The 15926-nt window shown below is 48.0% G+C and overlaps 1 protein-coding gene across 2 annotated transcripts in view; it reads left to right on the forward strand.

The window, feature by feature from the left end:
- The window catches only part of scaf8 (SR-related CTD-associated factor 8), a 37821-nt gene extending 32252 nt beyond the window's left edge, over positions 1–5569 (forward strand). Inside the window, exons 16-21 of one of the 2 annotated variants that reach the window (XM_071905814.2) lie at positions 383–513; positions 1408–1549; positions 1632–1679; positions 1787–2011; positions 2151–4176; positions 4815–5569. In XM_071905814.2, the coding sequence (XP_071761915.1) occupies positions 383–513; positions 1408–1549; positions 1632–1679; positions 1787–2011; positions 2151–4162 (2558 nt within the window). In that variant the 3' untranslated portion in view covers positions 4163–4176; positions 4815–5569. Of the gene's footprint in view, positions 1–382; positions 514–1407; positions 1550–1631; positions 1680–1786; positions 2012–2150 lie in introns of both variants that reach the window. The other variant, XM_071905813.2, reaches the window with a different exon arrangement.
- Positions 5570–15926: the final 10357 nt, after the last annotated feature.

Raw genomic sequence — 15926 nt, forward strand, 5'->3', positions numbered from 1 at the left:
AACTTATTTGTTCTTTGGCACAAGCACCAGGTTTATTGAGTCAACAGTAATGCTTGCTCATGTATAAGTAGGACACGCAGGCACGCTTGCACACACACAATGAAAACATGATGCCAATATCCACACACAGACACTTCCTGGCATTTGATTATCTAAGTGGATTTGTTTCCCGCCCCATTCTCTCATCTTGTTTGTTTTCTTATGGTAATAACCCAAATCCTTTAAGAAATCCCATTGAGAACACCCCCCCCACCCCACCCTGATTGAAAGATGAAGACGAAGATTGAGATGCAAAAACATAGCTAAGCTCTCAAACCCAAACAAAGAAGTGGATAAATGTTTTTAGCTGTGTGTTTTCATCCTCTTGTCTCTGTCTCTGCAGAGTGGGAGGCGGCCAAGAATGCTGAGCCAGCCAAAGAAGCTACGAGCCAGCCAGCAACTGCTGAGGCTATGGCGGCATCCAACACCCAGACTGAGGCCTACAACCAGCAGGTCACCATGATGCCCGTACAGGTACTGGGGAGGGTCTAATAGTGAATGAATGTGATTTATGCAGTGTACAATGTATTTAGAAATCATAGATATTCCTCCATTCTTTCATAGTTACGGAATATGATCTGTTTTTAAGGAATTTGCACAGTCGATGCTTTTATTCAGTAGTACCTCTTTTGAAAAGCTCAATACAGGCAAAGTCCTCCTGCCACTACTTTTCCCTCTCATTTTCTGAGATCGTATCACAGTAGTGTGAAACCTACCATCCTATCTCTTCCTGTGATTAGCACTAGCTGCCATTCTGCAGTGTGTTTCGCCCTGTTAGTGTTTACACTCAGATTTCCCCTTCCTGAAGCCCTTTGTTTTAGACCTGTTAATGGGCTGGCTGAGTGAAGGCAGGATGCACGGCCACCATTTGTTTGTTCACTGGTGGGCCAGAAGTGGAGCTGGCTCCATCGGAGGGCAGACTGTTTAGACAAGCTTAATCTCTAGCTTTATCTCTAGCTTAATCTCTGAAACGGTGTAGTGACCTTTGTCAGAGGAGCAGGGAAACAACTTGCTTAATGACCTAAGCATTCATGGTCGAGGCTTAACCTCCTGCACCTCAGACAGATCTATTGCCCCGTATCACGCTCATCATAGGTGAGTGGCTACTTCTTCACAGCAGGGCCAAGTGAGTCTTTTCAGGTTTAGGGCTAACTCAAAATGAAACCTCTATTCATCCTAGCTGACAAATCCTCTCTGTTGAAAGTGGAAATACGCACAGAAATGTTTTGGGGTATATTGAGTTATAAATAATAAATAAACCACGGCTAGATCTATTTGGCCCTGCAGCGGTCGCAGAGCCCATATGAAATGAAATGTTTGGTTGTGTCTTTTCACCGTCCTCACACTCTTGTTATCCCTCCCATCTAGCTGCCAGTGGCTCAGGCTGTCCCTGCTGCAGTGGGTCTAGTGCCTCCATCCTTCCCTGTCTCCATGGGCATACCCCCACCAGGCTACGGGCCACCACCGCCCTTCATCAGGACGGGCTTCAACGCCTCACAGCCTCCCCCAGGTAAACACCGCAATGTCAGTCAGGTGAAGATCACACCTATAGAAATTCACAAGCTAATGCAAATATATTTCCTGTTTTGCAGGTTTTATGCAGGCAGCACAGGCAGCAGGCATGGCCTCAGCACCTACATGTAAGTATTCATGCACATTAAGCATGAACTTTATTATTTATTATGGAAGCAAGTTGGCATTTATTGGCTTGGATTTAATATTTTGTTTGTCCTGTTCCCACCCATAGCTCTGGTGCAGCCTTCGATGGCATCCAGCCAGGAAAATGTCAAGGAATCGCCATACGGCGCCATGATCCCTCCCACCAGCACTATCCCTGGCAGCTTCATGCCCTCAGCCATACCCGGAGCAGGTGTCTTCAACCCGGTGGGAGTCCAGACTCAGCAAGTCACCAGTGACAAAACGCCACAGTCTGCTGAGGGCATGGATGCCGCTGCAGAGCTCACACTGCAAGGTAAGGCAATGCTGATGACACTTTTATCACATTTTGTTGAGTATTATTTTTAGGGTTTTTGTGGTGAGGTTAGGGTTATTTGTTTGACTGACCATGGGGAACTTGTTTTTTGTAATTCATGATGTGTTTTCTCCCCCAGGCATGCAGAATGCAGTCCGTAGTGGGATGGGTCTCCTCGGCATGCACCCCACAACTTCCCTCGCCCACCCCCTGCACCAGTCTGGTCTTGCTGGACAGAGGATGCCTGGCCTGCTGCCTCTGGACCTGCGGCCCAACCTCCTCCAACCAGGGGCTGCGGCCCGCTTCCCTCTCCTCATGCAGCAGGGCCTAGCCCAGCAGGCTGCTAGCCTCCTCGACACTTCACTCCAGGCCCAAGTCCGCGCCAGGGCCCCCTTCTCCCAGTTGGACCCCTTCAACAGGGCCCCCAACCCTCCCAGTGACAGCTTATCCAAGACTGAGGATGAGCCCGCCTCTGGGGCTGACGAGGGCAAGGATCAGGACTACCGCTTCCCCCCACCGGAAAAGCAGAGCACAGGCCTGCTGAGGACCCCTCCACCGGAGCATAGGGAGCCCCTTGGAGGTGGTGGCGGAGCGGGAGGTGGTGGAGGAGGCAGGCCTGCCTTGCTCCAGACCCCAGGGACTCAGCCAGCTAGAACCAGCCTAGTTGGACGCCTGCAGGCATTGGCAGGCTTTACTCCTGATAACCGCTGGAGCCAGACCAGAGGGGACTTTGATGAACGAGACAACATGCGTGGAGGTCCACAGGCTCCTGGAGGTCCAAAAGGCTTCCAGGAGGAGCGGCCCACCCCTGGGCAGAACTTCCCCAACCGCTTTGAGAACCGTCCTGGGACAGCAGCAGGAGTAGCGGCCGGGGCCTCTGGTGTTGCTGGAGTTGCTGGGGGGCCACAGGCCTGGAACCGTAGTGGTACCACCGCAGCGCCTTTCGACAATGACCTTCATCAAGACCTAGATGACCGCAGACGTCCATGGGATAGGCAAAGGGATAGAGACGAAAGAGATTTTGACTTCAGGAGGGAGATGAATGGTAACCGCCACAGCCGTGAGAGAGAACGAGAGAGAGAAAGGGAGAGGGAGCGCGAGAGGGAGAGAGACAGGGAGCGAGGCCGCGACCGCACCAGAGACCGTGAACGAGAGAGAGAGCGGGACAAAGAGAGAGACCGCGAGAGGGAACGTGAACGTGGGGGCTGGACACCTCTCCTCCCTCTACCCACACCCCTTCTTCCAACTCCAACCCTCAATCCCAACCTGACCCTGAACCAAGGCAAACTGCTAGCCCCGCTCAAATTAAACCCCCAGATTCAGGCCAGATTCCAATCCCCGCTTCTGCCTCAAACTCAGGCCAAACCATCTCCCACCTTGGGCCTGAATCAGTCGCTGCTTCAGGCTCCAATGAAGTCTCCACCTCCAGCACAGAGCCAAGGAGCTGCGCCCGAGCCCCAGTCAGAAACCCCAGCCCAATCTCAGACTTTGTCCCAGGCTCAGTCACCACCCACGGCCCAATCACCACCCGAGACCAAGGCTCAGAGCCCGTCAGCTGAGGCACCATCCCAGGCCCAGTTATCATCTCCACCTGAGTCCCCTCCACCCACACAGTCCCTATCCCAGGCCACAGCCCAGTCACCCTCCGAGCCCGTGGCCTCTCCACAAGTTGAGACCCCAAGCCAAGCCTCACCGCTGGTCATGGTCTCACCCCAGGACTCACCCGTGGCCTTCCCACAAGCTGCCAGCCCCCCCGAAGAGACTACTGACTCTCTGGAGGAGCAGGAGACGCCACAGAAAGATGAGGAGGAATCACAAGATATACCCTCCCCACCCCAGCCCCAGTGGGTCAATGGACCTGGAATGGACAATAGCGCTGTGGCTGAGCCCACACCCGAACCCTCTCCAGAGCCCACTCCAGAGCCCTCTCCCGATCCCATGTTCGAGCCGGCTCCCTCCCCTTCCCTCTCAGCCACCCCTACCCCCACAATGTCACCAGCCCAGACATCAAACCCTGAAGAACCCCAAAGTGAACCGGAGCAGCAGCAGCTTGCCTCCCCTAAGGACGAAAACAATGAACAGAGTGAGCCCATGGAGGAAGCTGAGAGTCAGCCAGTGGTAGACACTGACACAGACACTGAGGGGACATAATCATCACTCAGTAGGTAAAAGATCATTTTGTAAAGTTGTCTCTTCTTCTCTGTACTCATGTCAGCAAACCACCACCACACGGGACATGGCGAGTACTGCACCAATTTTTGTCTGATAACCAATAACAAATGATTTTATCTCTCACAAATACCAGTGTACTTCAATAGATGGCTCACTAGCTGATTTATTGGTAGATAATTTTGTTTGTATTTTATTTCCTTTTTCCTTTTTTAAGTTGTAATGCCACCCCACCCGTTTTAATTAATCTAAGCTTGGTAAATTTTAATGAATTGCCTGCCAAAATGTTTCAATTGTATATGGGGGAAAAAGAGCTTTGACCTTCCTATGGAAGAGAGTAAGGAATCCTGGCTGTTCCTACAATGGATTGAATCCAGTTATACACAATACTTGAAAACAGCAGTCGCTGGCCCGTTTCTGTCTCCTCTTCTTTTAAAATGCTGCTGCAAAGTTTTAAATGAATGCTTTTGTGGTGTCCTATAATGCTTCCTGTTTCTAAGCAGAACCAATAGCCTACATACAGTGAGACCCGTTCAGCTGCTTACAAATGAAAAAAGGAACATTTTAAAAGATGAAAACATGACAATGTTGTATCCCCAAAATAAATGTCTGTGATTTGTTTCTCATAATACAGTGAACACAAACAGCAAAATTACATGCCAGGGGGAAGAAAAAGAAAGAAAATGAACAGAGGGATGTTTTGGATGTCGGGTGCATATTGTTTTAGTTTGAAATAAACATGCTTTGTTTGTTTAAACACATGCTTTAGGACTGTGTTTTCTGACCCAGGACCAGTGGAAACTAAGACTGCTTTACACAGACTCGTACACATTTTGTGCTGTCGCAACAGTCGATTTGATGTTCTCGTAACTCAAGTTGCTGCTTTACCATCCATCCACCGAGCACTTTGTTGGATGCAACCGTGGGACTTGTAGTTCTTAGTTTCTGATGACTTCAGCCTGTATGTTTCCCTAAGCTTTTGCTGGGTGACTGTTGAGGATGGGATTGTGCCTTTTTTGTGAATGGATTTGTTGTTCATGATGCCACCCAACACTACTGTGCGATTTACACCAGACTGTGCGACTGAATTTCAGACAGCTCTATGACCAGACTGCTGCCTGCACAGAGAATTGACTGGCCTACCTTTTGAATGGTAGCTGGGCAGTTTGTACAGCACTCACCTATAGGAGAACAAGTCTTCATACTCCTTAGTTCTGTGCATGCAGGCCTGTAGCCATGTTTCAACCTTCTTGTCTCTCTTGTTCATTTCATACTTGTAGTGCATTTCTGTTGAGACATACTACTAGGAAACCATAGTCTGCTGTTCTCTCAGACCAAATGTCTACTACAGGAGTTGTGATGTTGAATAAAAGTTGAAGGTGCATCAGATTTTTTTCCCCCCTCTTATTGTCATGAATCCTGATCGAGGTTGATCAGGTGACTTCTTGCACACACAATAACACTGTGGCTTTAAACTCTGGAGCAGGTTGAAATTGAGAACTATTAATGATACCAGAACATTCAGTATGAGCACAAAGTACAGCATGCATGGTATCATAGTGTTGACCAAAGACTTAGACAATTAAGACCAATTACTATTTTAGATTTCTCAGGCTTTATGGTACATTACGTATTCAGATAAGTGTTACCTGTCCTTATTCCAAAGATTCTTTGAATGTCCCTGACAGAAAATATCACATAGGCTGTATACGTTGACTTTTTAAGATAATTCATTGTTCAGTTCCAGTCAGGGAATCTGAGAGGCCAGCATTATTCGGAGAACATATTTCCATATCTTAGGAAAATACCTCCTGAGACCCGAGATGCACACGAAAGGTCAATTCCACACTGTCAGCACGCCGCATAATTCTGTCTTTCACACCTAGCAATAAAGGTGTAGATTATTTCCTCACCAAACGCCTCCTTACTGAGGCAATCTGATATGTGCTGAATCGAAGCAAACAGCACATCTCTCACGGGAGGACGGTTCCTCCGTAACTGTAAAAAAAAAACATGAAAACCAGCCATCTGGTGCTTAGAACAGAACAAAAAGGGAGTGAGAGGGAACAAGGGAATATAGGAAGGAGGGAGATAGAGGATGCTGGCTGGCTCTCGCTGCCAGGGACCCGGCTGGTATGGCTGGAGGAAGTGCCTACTCAGCACAGAGCGGCTCTCTATACCCCTGTGCCTTTATGGCCTGGCTAGTGTCAGGAAACACGAGCTAGAGGATTCGTTTGATTAATTGCCTACATCGTAGTGTCTGCTGAAGCCATTTCGGTGCTTTTTATTATTCCAGAGAAACAACACGGGGAGAGGAGCGGCACATTGTGATGCATAACGCTTCTACCTCCAATTATACCTGAGCTTAACCTCTTAATCCAAATATTGAAAAATGTACTGTAGAATTTGGACCTGGATTTAGTATCTAGAGAGCGGAGGAGGGATAAAGCCTAGCTGAAAATCTCCAATTGAGGTGTGTGTGTGTTTCCAGTATGATTCGGCCTATAAATCCTGGCTCCCAACGGCCCGGGCAGTCAGCCAGGTCTGGCCTCCTGCTGACCTCCCCACAGGAAGATTTGACAGGCTGAGACTTTGACTCAACCACTATCTGCCCTGAAACACACACACACACACAGCAGTTGGCTAGCACTCCCTTGAACAGCAATAAAAATAAATCCTGGCTCTAAGGAGGTCCAGCATCTTGCAGTTATGTGACTGTACAGGAGAAAAGGGCCGTGCCCGCTCATGTCGGTTGATTTCGTTATGTTTGGAGCAGAAGATGAAATGGTATCTAGATTTGAATCTGGCAGTCAAACGGGGCTAAAGGGTGGGTGAGGTTATGATGTTCAGACAATAAACTGTAGCTGCACCGGTGTTTGTGCCAGCCCTACATTAAAGTCTGTATAGCCTGCAGTCATAGACCCGACTCGGCTTGAGTCTGGTGGTCCCGTGCCAAGCAGCGGTGTCTAGACTCGCGCCGCGTTGGCATGTCATAGTCCACATAAACCCCGAGCCAGACCCAGGGGGACGCAGCTTGGCAGAAGCTGACCTTTAGCTGAGGATTACCCCAGCATGGGCGATTAGTGTGAGAGTGCCCTACCAAAGGGGATGGAATAATAATTCACTGCCAGTTCTTGCCCAGGTGGTAGTGGTTATGTGCGGCTTAGGCCGTAAGTCGGAGACAGAGAAGTTCCCTGTTGTGAGGAAGTCAATTAGTTACTCGAGTATTAGAGGGGAAAGAGTTGCCCTGTAAATGGGTTTTACTATGGTATGAGGAGGAATCTACCACTCTCCTCTTATGATATGGTCTTCATGCATCTAACTAGAAGGCCCGATCCACTTGTGATCCATTAGGAACATTTTCAGACTGTTTCCACTGCCTTTGAATAGTTCCTCAAAGATCCTAAAAGAATTTCACTAGTTTTGGTTGCAATGAAGAGAGTAGTGATACACGGCCACAATGACATCTTTGACCCCGTCACATTGTCCCTTACGTTTTAGTTTTTGCCGTGAGGATGTTTCACTTCTCTCTCACTGTGAGGGCGGTGATGTGTGAAGAAGAAAGACAGTCTACTTTTCATTTGCTCTTGCCTAGACACCATCAGTGCAGCTGTAGTGTCAGTACCCAGTCTGACCATGTGAGGTCAGTGTGGTGCTGCAGCAGGCAGACGGAGGGCAGTGCGTTCTGTGCAGACCGTGTTCTTGGAGTGCGACAGAGCTTTAAAATCTGCAGTGCTCACCTCTCTTACCTTCTATGCTTCGCTTCTCACCGAGACACACACACACAAAAAAAAAAAAAGACCCCCGGTTCCATGGCGAATATCTCGGCGCATGAAATTCCCTCCTTTGAAACAACAAAGACTCGGCGCGAGGATAAGGGCGTAGAAAATTGCTGCCATGCGGAGATCTCTGCGGTGCCATAGTGCTGAAATTAATTCATCAGATACCCCTTTCCATACCTTTCTCAGATCGATAGAGGAGCAGAGTGTGATAAATGGAAGGAGCTCCTTTTAGTGTGAGACTTGGCCCCTTTCTGCAGCTTCTCAGTTGCTGCATTCTTAATTGATTAAAGCTATTGATTAGTCGTCCCAAAGCCCCCAGACTAAAATCAGCCTCCATCTGCCACGGCTAGCAGAATACCCAGCTATCATAGTGGCACAGGGTGGAGTCTGTGCCAAGTAGAGAGATACAAAGTGCATGTGAGTGTGTGTGTGTGTGTGTGCAAGTACATGCATTCATGAGCAAGCGAGATCTAGTTAAAGCACAAGAACAGAGCCATCTATCTTCCATCCACCTAGCTATGCAGAGGAGGAATCCCCTATCTCGGCTCGCACTCGGCCAGCCGGGGTAATTACTCACCACTGTGGGAGTGTGGGTAACTTTTCCTCTGCCTTCAGGAAGCCTCTGCCTGTCTGGCTCCCCTCTTATCGGGGCCAGCAGACTCCCAGAGGCCGGGCAGAGGTGTCCGAATTCCCCCCCCCCCCTCACCCAGGAATTGAGCGTAGTCACGGGTTCGGCCCCGACTGCGGGCCGCAAATTGGCCGACCGACGGGCAGCGAGGGCGCCGTGTTCAAAGGAAGGATCACTGTTGTCGGTTCCTGTAGGAAATGTTAGGAAAGGAGATCATACAAAGGAGAGTTTTTCCTAATAATAAGATACTTAATTGAGCCCTGTTGCTTGCCCCCCCCCCCCCCCCCCCCCCCCACCACAGGGAGGTCAGAGGTCAGGCTCAGCTACAGAGAGCTGCTAGGGATTCAGAGTCTTGCTCAAAGACACTTCAGCAGGGCGGATGCTTGCCGCCACCCCGCTCCCTACGCCACACTGCTGCCCTTTTAAAGCCTCGGTACATTCCGATTAATACAGCAAGCAGGGGTTTATTTTTTCCCCTCAGCACTCAGAAGGGATATTTAATTTCATCCTCTCTTGGGGAGGATAAAAATTCGGTGGGAAGTGATTTTTTTTTTTTCTCTCTTTTTTTTTTCAATGCTCAGAGCAGGAAGACGGCTCACACTCTGCTGAGGGAAGGGCCGTGTTTGCCAAGTCAGTGTGTATTTGCATACTGAGGAGGTGTGTGTGTTATCAGGGGTCTACATGCCTGTCACTGAATGCCCCGTCCCACACACATGACTGTGTATTGGCGGTGTGTCAATGGAGCCACAATGCAACCTGAATTGACGCCATTTGCCATAAACACGGCGCACACAGACAAGAGACACGGCAGTACATTTACATTTTAGGATTGATATCGACGACTATTGTCTGCGTTAACACTGTTAGCCCCTAATCTTCCCAATTAGCGGCCCCATTTTAAAACACGAGGAATATCAGTAAACATGCGTCATCTGCTGTTTACACACGACTATCTATCCAAAATGCCTGTTTTCCCAAAGCGGCCATTTCAATCTCATTAGACAATCTCTCTCAGCGCTTCTGTTTTTTGTCTCCAAACTGTCGGCGCTTATTGTCGGGTGAGGGTGAGGTCATCAGGGTTTAGGGGTCAAAGGTCGCCGCGACCCCACGCGGTGTTCAGCGGGTTCGGAGACACCCAGAGGAGTCTGGGAAAGCGCAGGGGAGGGAGGGCGGTAGTCAAGGAGACAACCACAGCAACAAACACCTTTCCCGATTTTCAGAGAGGATCCAATCAGAATTCACAGCAGGGTGGAGTGTGTGTGTGTGTGTGTGTGTGTGTGTGTGTGTGTGTGTGTTATCTGGGAGACAGGGGAGCTTATTAAATCTACCAACACAAACTGGGAAGGGGAAGAGGGAGAGGGGTTGGCGTGGAGAGAGGGAGAAACGGAGGTGTGTGTGTGTGTGTGTGTGTGTGCGGAGATGCTGAGCAAGCGTTTGACAGCGCAGCACATTCTGCTCAGAATTGGGGGGGACGGGGGTTCGAAACATGAAATGTATCATGCAAGACAGGCAGGTAGGGGGATGCAGTTTCCCCTAGTCAGTTCTCTGCTCTCCTGAGGTTGGGTGCATGTACATACACAATCATACACACACACACACACACACACACAGGTTTAATGAACTCCCAGAACACTTACATCAATTTTCTTGCACACTTCTGCAGCTGCAGCACGTGTGTGATAAAACATCCAACTGCACCGGCACACATGCTCAGTCTTACACACACACACACACACACACACAGACCTAATGCACTGCTGACACACACACACACACACAGACTTAATGCTGCTGACATTTTACATCGGCTTTGTTTTCATGCAGCCTCTTATTCTCACACACACACTGCGGCTACATGTCTGTCATCATTTGGAAGGAAGACCTTATAAAAGAGCTGATTATTATGGGATGACTCAACTTCTGCCTGCAGATGTGACACCTGGTTCATCAACCGCCGCAGCAAGTCTCATTGTTTCCATTAGGGACTCAAGAGTGTGCTACTGTGTGTGTGTGTAGTATACCTGCCCACGCATGTGACTCTATTTGCTCGCCCCCGATCCCCCCCTTCTCCCCCACTGCTGTTTGTTAGCACAGTGCAGCAGCTAGCTGGTAATTAGCCCTGAAGGCCTCCTTGTTGTCTGCCTGTTTGTTTACGACGGTGGAAGCAGCTTCCCTCCTGAGAACGGAGGCGTCACTCAGAAGTGAGCATGAGAGAGGGAGCAGACGGAGTCAAATTAAAAAGATAGGAAATCCCTGACTCACCAGAATCACAGAGGGGGGGGGGGGGAGGAGAGAGAGGGGGGGGGTGGGGTGGGGGGGGCATGGAAGAAAGGTGACAGATTTGTAAGGAATGGGGCCGTTTTTTTTTAAAAGACTTTGATTCAGAATAGGTTCTGTTATCAAACCTTGAGGTGTCTCTTACAGCGTTTTTGAACTGTTTTTTTTTATCATTCGCATCCAAATGGAATCACAGGAGGCATTTGAAGTAGGGCTTCCACCGATACGGGTACATTAAAAGGCCGATACTGATATTTTTTAAATGAAGCTGCCAATAGCCTGATATTCTGTGCCAATATCGAAGATCTTAAAATGTCATCATTTCCATGCAAAAATAAATCCTAAAATTTATCACGATTGTGCTTTCCCCGGAACTGTATTCTTGGCAGGGTGGAAAAGCCTTTGAAACAGCATTTAGACCATTGTGTGAAAGAATCGTGACATACTGCTTTTTAATTATACATGTAAAAACAAAATCCTCCTCTATACTTCCTCTAAAACAGCGTATTTTAGCGGTTCATTGCGTACCAGTAGGCATACATAAAAAATTGCATTCTATAGTACCATCCCGGGAACAGCCATGCATTTTTGGGTGTTGAAAAAAAAACAAAAACGAAAACCCCTGTCCTTTCTAAATTCATTTATTTTGAAGAATCCAGAATATGTGACCGCTCAAGGTTATGCACAAAGTATTTTTGAACTTCTGAACACTTTTGAACAGTCCCTCCCTGCGTTATGTCCCGCCCCAACATCCTGCTTCAAGCAGAAATACGTTGAATTACGGAAGCAAGACGGCATCCAAATGCTGCTTCCTTGTGACTTTACAGCAAGATGAAGCATATTTCACTGCAGGTTTTACAGTCTGCCTCCCCTGCAGCTGGTTGTATAAAATACTGTACCACACGAGGATCAGGGGGGAACCTCTATCATGTTGGCAGTGGACGACACCGACTGGCCAATGTCCAATTTTTAATAAAAGGCAAATATCGGCAAACCAATATATCGGTCTAACTGTAGTTTGAAGTGCGTACAGTAAATCTGAAGAGAAATGTATTCTTAAAGAAAGGATCTTTGTTACGAGTGACTTCGGTACAGTCAGTTGATGCTAACCCAGTGCTTAAGACACAAGGAAAGTCCTGCATCGTATTCTGATTGATTTGAAGGTCAGAGTGTGAACCATGGAGGGAAAAGTCTGATCCATTCAGCAGAGGCCGCATCTACATTCTCTTCCATCCATAGAAGAAGAAAACCAATGTCCTGCTCACGAGTGATTAACCCCGCTTCAAGCCTCCCTCCTGCCGCCACTCCAATCTGTTGTGTGTGTGTGTGTGTGTGTGTGTGTGTGTGTGTGTGAGACTTCGTCAATATCACCCACGAGGGTTCCCCCGCCACCCCGCTGATGGGGATTAAACATTCATGATCATGTTTATTAATGGCCAGCAGGCATCTGGGATCTCCAGGGTGTCTCTCTCTCTCACACACACACACACACACACACACACACACACACATGCACACACACACATACACATATACACACGCTCTTTCTCTCTCTCTCTCTCTTGCTCGCTCTGCCTCTCATACACCCACACGATTTCTCTCCTCTCATACACACACATAAGGAAACACACATTTTGACACACACTCTCACACACACACACACACTCATACAAAACACACACTCTCTTTCTCTTTCTCTCATACACCTACACGTTCTCCCTCCCTCTACCTCTCTCTCTCTCTCGCACCCACACACACATTCACAATCTCTCTCCATCATTCTCTCCTCCACATATACAGTACAGAAGACGCACTTTCTCTCTCTCTCACACACACACACACTCTCACTCTCTCATACACCTACACAATCTCTCTGTCAGCCACACACATACACAAAAACACACACATTCTTACACACACACTCTTTCTCTCATATGCCTACAAAATCTTTCTCTTATTCCAAATCCATATACATTTACGAAACACACTCTTACCCACACACTTGTGAATAAATTTCCCTCTCCGTCCTTCATACTGTTTAATATCCATTGGCAGTAGGGTCTAAGTGTGTGTGTATGTGTGTGTGGGGGACAGTGTGTGTGTGTGTGTGTGTGTGTGTGGGGGGCGGGGGGGGGGGGGGGGGGGGTGACAAGGCCCTAAATATGGATCCGCTCGCCTGTTAAATAGAAAAAGCACAGATTTCCTGTCCCCGCGTCTCTCTGGACCGCCGCGCTCAGCTCCCCCGAGGGTGTAGGAGCGGACTGAGGACCTCGCTGAGAACATCTGTGACGGGCGGCCCCAGCAGAGACTGCAGTGTGACGGGGCCGATCCGCAGCAGATGTCACACTTAGCGCTCTGTGTGTGTGTGTGTGAGAGAGAGAGAGAGGCAAGACCTTGGTCAGGGTTGAGAGGTCCATGGCCTAGAGAGGATTTTTAGAGAAAACACCCTCTATGTCAAGAACTCGCTCTCACGCTCTCTTCCTCTTTTCCTTATCCTTCCTTCCTTTCTCCTCCAGTGATGTAGTGGTAAAATAAAAGGTGGGTAAACTATGATTTCCAGTCGGTGATCATCATACAGTCAATCACCAATATAAACAAAGAATCATTCCGAAAATCATTAAATCATTAAAATATCCCATTTTCGTTGGTTTACCCTCCGCTGCATCCCTCCTTCTTCCCCTTTCTCTCTCTCATCTTTCTCTCTCTTATTTCCTTTCTCCACTGCTTCCCTCCCTCTTCATCCCTCTCTTTCTCCACTCTTCCCCCTATCCCCGAGGGTCATTTGTCCTCCTCTGATGCGGTGGAAAAACTATACATGCATATCGTCCCGCGGTGTCTGCAAACGAAATGACAAATGAGTGATGAGCACAGGAGCGCTGATGCTGCACTCCTCGCGCCGTCCCATCTAGCGCTGCACCTCCTCTCTCTTCCTTCCATCCCTCCATCCTCTCATGGATGGACCTTCCTCTCACATCCCCTCTTCCCCTTCCCCTATCTTTACCCTCCAGTCCTCCCTCACTTGTCTCATTATTCTTTTCCCTTCATAATCCCCCATCCTCTCTCGCTCTCGCTCTCCTTGCCTCTCTTCTCTCTACTCCTCTCTCTCTCGTTCTCCGCTCTCCCCCTCTCTCCTATCCTGCCATTTTCAACTCCCCAATGGAGCGTTTAATGGCCAGATGCCCCCTTGCCCTGGTCAGACGCCCTCGTAGTAACAGAGCCTCTGTGAATCAATGGGAAGATAGGGTTCCAAAACTAATTAAAAATGAAGTTTAAAAAAATGATCTGGTCCCGAGTGTGGAGAGAGCAGTCATTTCTGTTACAACAGCAAATTATTCTCCCAACTTAAGGGAATTCACCTTGAAGCAATATACCAATTTTTGGGGGAAATCAACCCATTGGTCAGTTTACCCATTAAGTGATGAAAACATAGATACCAAAATCATCCATGTGTCCCTAGTGGATCATTCACTCTGGTGTTCCATGCTAACAACTTTAACATACATTATGTTGAATGGTAGCAGGTGACTAGCATTATCTCAAAAGAGAAAACGTCAATGTTCTTACTTTGGATAATGCTAGTCGCCTACTATCACTCAACATAGTGTGTGCTAAAGTGTTAGCATGAAGCAGAGGAGCGAATGATCTACCAGGGACACATGGATGATTTTGGTGTCATGGTCTCATCACTCAATGGGTAAGGTCACTTTTTTTTACCCCTAATTGGGCCTAAATGAAAGGACCAACTCGAAGGTAAAAACTAAAATCTGTGGGAGAGCTAAAGCTAAACAGAAAGTAAATTATTATTTGAAAAACGAAAACAAATTAACACATTCCTGAAACTAACTCAAACAAAACTGAATAAGAAAGTGGAAACTGGACTGAACTTGAAATCAGAGTTTTATTTTGGAACATGAAAAACTAAAACAACCGTGGTGAGGAGGGGAGATGGAGGTCAGGGGGCAGGTGGTGGGGGTTTGGAGCTCATACATAAGTAAGCAGGCAGTCTGCCCTTCTGCCAACCACTTGGCTATACGCTCTGTACTCTCTCTCTCTCTCAGTCTCTTCTTCCTCCCCCCACCTGATTTCCCCACCCCACCCCACCCCCGGTGTCCCATGAGGCAGCCCGGGCGAAAATGAGAAACATGAATCTGGCACTCGCCGCCGATAAGAGTTACTGTGTTAGCGAGGTAAAGCGTGGGCCGGGTCAGACCAGACCAGACCAGACTGGGCCGGGCCAGGGTGAGATGCTGAGAGGCTAAAAGGGGGAGAGACTGCACCCATTTATCAAGCTGCCGAGGGACTGAATGGAGGATGGAGGATGGGGGGAGGAGAAAAGAGAGGAAAAGATAGGGTAGAAGAAGTGGTGGAACTGATGAATTGGCCTTCAGACGCACCAGTTAAGACCGTCTCTGTCTCCTCCACCAGCACTATCTCTCCGCACATACACATACATACCATTGTTTCAAACCCACATACTGTATACACATACCTGCCAGCAGTGAGCAGGTGGGAGCGAACATCCCACTCACACATACAGGGGGTGGACAAAATAATAGAAACATCACATGAAAAATGACTTCAACTTTGACAAAAGCATAATTACACAGGCGGCTACACAGGCAATTCATAATAAGCTGGATGCCAATTATAGCTGTATGTGTCAGCTGTAAAAGAGGCTGACAGTCACCAGTTTTATATGTGAGTATTCAAAGCAACATGAGGCAACTAACAGAGATCCAAACAGGCCACATTTTGAGGTGGTTCATTTTAAGGAATAAATCACCTTTTGAGGAGATTGGCCTGTTGGTTAACTTACTAACTTACTTACGCTAAATGATGAGAACATAGACAACAAAATCATCCATGTGTCCCCGGTAGATCGTTGTCTCCAGTGCTCCATGCTAACACTTTAGCATACTATGTAACTAGCATTATCCAAAGTAAGAGGACTGACCTTTTAGTAATAAAAGTTGTTTATTGTATGGCCTGTAGATTCATAAATGAAATATCATTAACTCAATATAACTGATGTAGCCAAAGTTAGTTTTGTAACTATTCC

This window comes from Centroberyx gerrardi, chromosome 17 (genome assembly GCF_048128805.1).
Source record: "Centroberyx gerrardi isolate f3 chromosome 17, fCenGer3.hap1.cur.20231027, whole genome shotgun sequence".
In the NCBI taxonomy this organism is placed as follows: Eukaryota; Metazoa; Chordata; class Actinopteri; order Beryciformes; family Berycidae; genus Centroberyx; species Centroberyx gerrardi.